This window comes from Abramis brama (assembly GCF_963993115.1).
Source record: "Abramis brama genome assembly, chromosome: 8".
Lineage (NCBI taxonomy): Eukaryota > Metazoa > Chordata > Actinopteri > Cypriniformes > Leuciscidae > Abramis > Abramis brama.
The window spans coordinates 14,104,158-14,112,291 of NC_139970.1; the positions used below are offsets into that span (position 1 = coordinate 14,104,158).

The 8,134-nt window shown below is 38.4% G+C and overlaps 1 protein-coding gene across 2 annotated transcripts; it reads right to left on the bottom strand.

Moving 5' to 3' along the window:
- Nucleotides 1-3,470: 3,470 nt before the first annotated feature.
- Nucleotides 3,471-7,474, bottom strand: nr4a2a (nuclear receptor subfamily 4, group A, member 2a). Of its 2 annotated transcripts, none has more exons than XM_084122732.1 (8): nt 7,347-7,474; nt 6,753-6,861; nt 5,753-6,621; nt 5,346-5,475; nt 4,975-5,138; nt 4,424-4,626; nt 4,119-4,297; nt 3,471-4,000 (listed from the first exon to the last, which is right to left on the bottom strand). In XM_084122732.1, the coding sequence occupies exons 3-8, from the start codon at nt 6,617-6,619 to the stop codon at nt 3,744-3,746; spliced, it is 1,800 nt and encodes a 599-aa protein (XP_083978858.1). In that variant the 5' UTR covers nt 6,620-6,621; nt 6,753-6,861; nt 7,347-7,474; the 3' UTR covers nt 3,471-3,743. The 2 variants fall into 2 exon arrangements, with proteins under 2 accessions (XP_083978858.1, XP_083978857.1); XM_084122731.1 differs by having other exon boundaries at nt 5,753-6,640; nt 7,347-7,455.
- Between the last annotated feature and the right edge of the window lie 660 nt (nt 7,475-8,134).

Below are 8,134 nucleotides of genomic sequence, written 5' to 3' on the forward strand. Positions count from 1 at the left end.
TATTTCCATCCTTCCTTCTGCGTTTGCATTATCTGCAGTGCTAAGCAGAACCCAGAGAGCAGAGTGACAGACCAAAAGCATATAGGAAACCGCCGCCATATTCGTCCCCTCTGTCAGAACAGATAAAGGAGCAGTGAAATGCTCCATGATTCGTCTCTATTTAAACACGCAGGATTGGAGTGAAAGCACTAGAGCTGCCTGAAAATACCTCGACATGTGTAAGGTGAGCGTGTCTCTCTGTCATACGCTGCTTTTTTTCTTTGTGCAGAGATTAGGCCCTTGCCAACCTAAATGATTACTTCAGTCAACACGGCACAAGCTTGTGACACTGCAGAGCGTCCCTCTAACTGATCTGCTAAATGTCAGCAAACTGCTTTTGAGTGTAATCTTAATTTGACTTGGAATTAGTCTTTTTGCTGTGAAGATCTAATTATTCAGACAATTCTTTGCCTTGTGAGAACTTTGGAAAAAGATCAGCCATGCCATGGCTGATGAAAGAAGGAGAATGAGGGAGAGAGAGAGAGAGAGAAAAAAAAGAGAGATTGTGCGATTGTGAGCTTTCCCAGACGTTGCCCAGAGGCACCTTCATGTCCTCTCTGAGCTACACGGACATGAATGGTGAATGACAGAATTCTGTAAAGAACTCTTCACTTTTCAGTAATGCACAATGAAAGTGTGCATGAACGTCCATATATATATATATATATATATATATATATATAGCCAAATATACTTACTTGAGACAGTTATGACAAACATGCTACAGCAGGTCTGTTTTAGCTCTGATTTCAGGTTAGATGTAAAATGTTTCCTCAAAATCTATCATCTCCCATCCAAAGCCATAGAAGAAAGTCCCACCGGACAAAGCAAAATGCAGATGTTCACAAGCTTGTGTGCTAGGTTTATATTTTTCATTGATTTATGGTCTAAATATTGTCATGCTTTCCTGGGTTACAGTAATGTTTTTAGAGTCCATGTGTCAAGTTTATTTGTACAGTATATCACACTGCACCTGCTTGCAACAAATTAAGTGTACATCTCCAAGATAAGCACGTTTTAGTTTATACACACATTATAAAATCATTAAATCTAATTTGTGATTATGTGGTTTTTCTATTGTGCTGCAAATATCCTGCAGGAGTTTGAAATGGCAAAAAAAATCATACTCTTTGTGGGCTTGGTGTTAACGTCAGTGTTCAGACGATCAAGCCGGCAGATTATAGAACCTTAAAATCATTTATGCGTGTTTATTTTTGGTTTTAGACACACAAGTCCGCACACACGTGCACACACCAGTTATGTAAAACAATTATAAGCACGCTTGCATTCTCCAAATCCGCACTGCTTTAAATAATTTAGAGACTGATACCTGTCTAAATAAAGCTCATTGTGCTCTGGTGCGGGATACCACCCTGTAATAGTGCAGAAGAGCAGCTAACGAGAGTTTAATTTAAGTATAATTTAAAGAGTAAAATCAATATTATTTCGCTATTTCTATTATTTGATTTTAATGTTCCTTGACACAATCTGAAACTTTAAAACCAAACATGGATCAATCTCCCGAATTGATAAATAACTGAAAACAAAAAATATATAATTTATTACGCATTCATGTTTATAATTGGCTACGTTATTTTAAGATAGGCCTACATGTATTTATACGATTTTTTTTTTTATGTGCTATATGATTAGCTTACTTTTTCTACAACATTGAATTACCTATGCAAGAACTACCTGCCTCCAATTCCGTATCCTGAATTAAAGTTTAAAAATAAAAAAAGAGTAAAAAATAAATATACTGGAATTTACTGAATGCATGAAACAGCATAAAAGCTGTTGTAATCGCTCTAATTTTAGAACTGAGTAAAATTGTCGGAATTTCATTTCGTTGCTTTTAAAAATAGATAATTTAGCTGCAATATTTTTATATTACTTTTTCATCCATCGGTGTCATTTTGCTAACCTACTGTAACAGAATGAATAGTTTTTTAAGACACCTGTAGGCCTATATCACGTTCAACAACAAAAACAACGAAATCTGATTGCGAAAACAATTTTATGCATTTGAATGACGAATACACTACTCCTATGTAATATATTTCTGTTCAGATCTTCTTCTTTTTTTTTCTTTTTTTTGAGCGCAGACCTCTTTAGAATAAATGGAAATAAATGTCCACACAGTGCGTAATGCTTCTTTTTTTATTGTGGGGGAAACTTTCAAAAATCTTCCGTATTTAGCCTACTGGGAAGTGAATTCGTTGAAGTTTTATTATTATTATTTATTTTTTACTCTGTCTATTCGTATTCTGATGAGAAAACCCCCTGATAAAATGGAAATAGGCCTATCAGAAAATAGTTATTTCCCCCCGCGAAATTATTATTTGCCATCTGCGGTTTAAATGTCATTAAAAGTTAAAACCGATACATTGGTTACACTTACTTTTTTATGAAAATAGAAAAAGATAGCGTAACCTTTCACGTGAGGGGAAATGTAAAAAAAAATAATAATAATAATAATAATAATCTTTTTTGTTGTTGTTTTATTTTTTCCTTGAGCAATGTAGTTTTTTCCTTGAGCAATTTCTGATCATTTCCAGAAAAAAAAAAGGTTATTTTCGGTACAATGAATTCCCTCTTCAGTTTGAAATGTGATTAAGAAACACGGCTCCTCCTTGGAAATTATTTAAAAGTTTTATTTGTAAACATTAAATGTTCTTTTCTCGTGGAGTTTGATTCGGATTCGGAACCGAACCGAACGCTTGTATTTAGTTAAACCATAGAAAAAAAGGCAGTGATGATTTTCACACACCTACAGGAAAAAACAGATGGCAAATTAAATCACATATGAGACATTCAACAAAGACGACGGTGATGCGTCTGAAATAATTTCAACTGCACCATGCTTTAACGGCAAACTCAAAATAAATATATAAACGTTTATATTAAACAGCAACAATACATACAACATACAAACAAGGAATGTCTGACAATTTTACAAACACTATGGGTCCCTTTTTACCTGTACAGATGATACTGGTATTTTTATCCACATGTGCCATATTTAAAAGTTGTCCCAATACTACGAATCTTTATAAAATCTAACAGACTACATAGTGTCCGGAATATAGAGTGTGTAATAGAGACAATAGTCCTCTACAACATGCGTCTCCTTTCCACCTGACAGAGATACACAGGCACAAGTTATAAAAGAAAGAAAAAAACTGTCTCTGTACAAGCTTTATACACATCATATAAATCACATAAATCTATTGAATAGGTATATAGAAATGGCGTATGATACACTCCACTCTACTACTCTGATTTTTCCAAGAATACAGACGTTTGCAGTTAACAATGATTAGTGGCGAGATATTTGTCATTGTTCAAAATCAGGCAAACTATTGGATAATCTGTCTTTTATTATAATTTCTCATATTATTATTATTATTTTTTTTTATTTTTTTTTTTTTACATTTGTATCTGTTCTGAGATACTCAGAGGCAGATATGGGTGGGATAAAGAGGGGGGGGAAATCGCTTGCCGATGGCAAAATGTATAATTATTATTTTAGTTTTATTTATTTTTCGCGTAGTTTTCCAGCCTTTGAATTGTTGGATCCTTTTTCATTTGGCGATGGTCGGCATGGTTTGAAAAATCAGACTTTCAGTTTTTTTTTAAGGGAGTCTGTGGAAGTTTTCTCTGAGGTTGTTTGAAATAGTTTTTCCCCTTCTCTCTCTCTCGGTTTAAAAGGGCAGAGTGTCAAGAAACAGTTTGTCGATTATTGCTGGTGGTGGGACCAGATCTTCTAGTTTTAGGTAGAAGATGCGCTGCAGACCCTGTGTGCACAGTGTGCGCAGTTCAGGTAGTTTCCCCAACAGTTTGGACAAATAGTTCGGACGATTCAAGCCGCCTCCATTGAAGGTGACTTGATCTTTCAGACAGTTTACTATCTTGTTTTGAAGGTCCTCAACTCTCTTGGGTTCTTTAAGTCCGTGTCTCTCTGCAACATAATAACAATAATTATTATTATTCTAGCCTACAACATAAAAAAACAAAAAAATAAATAAATAAAAAAACAGTAACAATTATCTGAACAGTATAATAAAAACGGATCTTACCTGTGACCATAGCTAAGGCGGCGATGCATGAGAAAGCAGACATGTCTAAATTCATGTTCTGAAGATTAGACGAGAACTCCACTATAGAGTCAATCCACTCGCCAAATCCACGCACGCACTGCAGTCTGTGCAACACCACCCCGTTACAGAAGATGAGTTTGCCTTCCATCGGGTTGGACCTGAAATTAATGACAAAGCGCCCATTAATTACTGCGCGCATTAAACTGGGATTTAAGCGGCTCCTAATTATTGCAGAGCCAATAAAATTTGAAGCAGCAAATCCACTTCTCCAGAAGCCTCGGTACCTGTACGCCAGGCGCAGCACGAAAAGCTCCAGGAAGGCGGACTCGAACAGCAAGTCCTGATCCGGTTTCGGCAGGTCGGTGAACCCGGGAATCTTTTCTGCCCATCCGCGGATGATCTCCATGGATCCGGTGAGGAGGTCGTAGAACTGCTGGATGTGCTGTGTGTCATCTCCGCTCAGTTGGTAGTCCGGGTTGGCTTGGAACTGGAATTTAATTTAAACATGACTTAATGAGCTCCCTTAAAATATATAACCCGTGAAATTGCAAAGCCCATTTCTAAAAGGGGGAGAGATTTCCCCCTCTTTAATTTAACTTGTGTCTGTATTTCACTGGCTTCTTTCTTGCAAAAGCAATTTAGACAGTAAAATATGCCACCCTTAAAGTGTTGAAAGTTTATAATGAAACACTGTATGATATTAAATTCCTAATATTGGCTCTGTCAGTTTCGCGCAGGGTGCGCATCAAGAGTCATACGCGAGTCATGTTTGGACTTTCTTCTCTTAAAGTCTGAACTGATGGGTAAAATTAAAGATGAATGTAATATAACTCACTCTGGTATAGTCGAGGCTGCTCATGGAAGGGTTGGAGTCCACATGAGCCCTGACCAGGGCGCTGATCAGACTGACGGGCGGAGAGGGGGGCGAAGACTCCTGCGGACTTTTGGGTTTGGAGGGTAAACGGCCTCGCCGACCCTTTAAGCTGGCGGTTCGGACAACTGTCAAAACAACACAAGACTGTTACTATCAAGGAGCTGTTATGCTTGTTGTAAAATGTATTTACAATTAAATCAGGGATAACTATAATTGCAGTTGCACACTACTCTAGTTTCCAAGTGAGGGAAACATTCTAATGAACAGCGATTAAGATGCATGTATCCCCTCCGCACGTTTGAGAAGTGTAGACAAATATTGTAGCGATTTACCTTCTTTTACCATCCCGACCACCAGGCACTTCTGAAATCGGCAATACTGACATCTGTTTCTCCGGCGCTTATCCACAGGACAGTTTTTATTGGCTAAACACACATATTTGGCGTTCTTCTGTACTGTACGCTAAAAAGTGGGCAATAAGATTTCGTTTAAATTACATAAAATTCAGATCAACTTTTGACAATTTAAGAAATAAACATTGATATTATTTTAGGTGTAAATTATCTTTGATCAGATATGCGAGGAGCAAAATAAAATATATTTAAAAATATGCTTCAGTTCCTGACATGTCAGATCATGTCTCATTTTTTTATGTTATTAGAGAAAACCGATATAAGCGGAGACCTACCACAAATTATTATTATTATCAATAATAATGATAAAAATAATGAAAAATTACCTTGAAGAAGCCTTTGCACCCTTCACACGTTCGGACTCCATAGTGCTGACACGCCGCGTTGTCCCCACACACCGCGCACAAACCCTCGGTGGACGGTGATCCTCTAGACGGAGGTGACGGCACCTGACTGTCCATCAGCTGATGGCCGTGACTGAGCTGCAGGGAGTGTGTGAAAGCGATGCCCGCCTGTTTCCTGATAGCACTGGGCACTGCGAAACTCTGGCTGTCCAGGGCTCGGTGCGTTCCGGGACCGTCGTGCCCCATGGACACATGGAGAGGCCCGTCAAAGCGCATCTGACAGCTTGAAACAGGTGTTCCTGGTGGAGACTGCTTGAATGAGAAGAGGGAGAGCCTGGACACGGGGTTCTTGCGCTGATCTATCATGTGCGAGGTCATATAGTTCTGATGAAAAGAGTGCAAGGAGCCCGGGTCCTCCCACATGTGATTGGGCTGAACCTGGAAGTTCGCCGTTCCCGGAGCGTGAGGTGAGGACGGTTTGAAGTACATAGGCCCGGAGTGGGCCATCATCTCCTCTGACTGCGGGCCCAAATGGCTCTGCTGATGGTATGTGTGCATCTGGACTTCCTCCACCTTGATAGAGGACTGTTCTCCAGAATGGGGCACCTGGTAAAGACAGGGCGGCTTCACGTCATAACTGGTGTTGTAGTTGTCCATGAAGGTGCTGAAGCTGGGCAGAGAGGTGGTGGCGGCGGTGATCTCGGTATTGGTTAAGTCCATGCTGAACTTCACAAACTCTGGTGTGAGGAAATCGCAGCTGTATTCACCGCTGGTGTGGTAACTGTAGCTCTGAGATGCAGGACTGGCGCCCTGCGGGGATGAGCCATACTGAGCCTGGACGCAGGGCATGGCTGCGAACAAAACAGGAGCCTAATCAATACAAAACAGAAAGACAGCCTGAGAATAAAAGCCGCATGCCCATCGAAAGCAGTGTTTTCAGCTTACATGCAACTTTGCAAAATCACTTTTAAGTGAAAAGTACCTTCAGTCGTAGGACTGTTCCACTGCAGATCTTGGTGAAGGTGATGATAATAACAGATGAAATGTAATACAGGGGTTCAAGACAAACGACTCGGCTCTGGATTCTCCCTCTGATAAAACACACAACTTTCACTTGATTTTGCATCACATTTTAGTAGTTCCATGTAGTAGGCTACAAAATGCTAGAGCTCACTGAAACTTAGAAATTTGAAACACACTTTCTTGCGCCGTATCAGAACATGTGCATATGCGTGATGGATCGAAAGTTTAAGGTTTTGCGCACCGCGTTTGTTTATTTGTCTTTACTCTCGAGTTTAATGCATTTTAATAAATGCATGTCTGAAAAAACACAATTTCACATAAATTTCACAGTTTCACACAAGCGTGCGGTGGTCAATGGTCTCAGACAAGGACTGAATAAAAACTTATTTCACATCGCAGCTATAAGAAAAACAAAATAGTTTGCATAAAACCAGCAGAAACCAACAAACAGAAATCACAGACTGTTTAAAGCAAAGATACCATAGGACAAATTTGCTATGCTTACTTTAAACTGCATATTTGCACAAAAATAAAAAGAAAGGCAATGACATACCTTAGTAGACCATCAGCAAAACTATATTGTATCCATATGCTTGTGATGCAGAATATGTGTGTAAATGTCCAGTACAGCGTGTTGTCCGCAAAGCTCGGAGCTCAACACTGGCATGTAGAGCTCTGTCTGCCAATGTGTCTTTGTTTATGTGAGACCCACGTGCTTGAGTTCAGTACGTCATCTGCGTCATATGTGAGTAGCACCAATCAGCTGCGAGACTCTTCTGCCAATCTGAGGACTGACTGACAGCCGGTACATGCCTGTGATTTCACTGAGATCTGCTGTATTATATATTCCTCAAGATCGAATAGCAATTTACCTCTGTTTTGTGATGCATATTTCAGTATGCACAGTATACTTTGATAAACGCTAAGAAATTATAATTATTAAAAGTTGTTTCACATAAAACACTGTGAATAAAGATGAATTATACGTACAGTATTTATTTGTTGTCTTTTATATATATATATATATATATATATATATATATATATATATATATATATATATATATATATATATATATATATATATTATTATTATTATTATTATTATTATTATTAAAGATGGCGTGGTAAATGCTGTTAATATTAGTTTAAACAACAAATAGTATGGGAAAAATATCCTAGAGCCATTGGTCAATACAGTAGAAATGAAGTAGAAATAGAAACAGCAGTAGAAATGAAATAATACATACATTGATAGAGCTACATCTCAACAAATATGGCTTTGAGTAGGCCCAACACAGCCCAGCTTTTGAGCTTCCCTTTTAAGACATCATAGGTCAA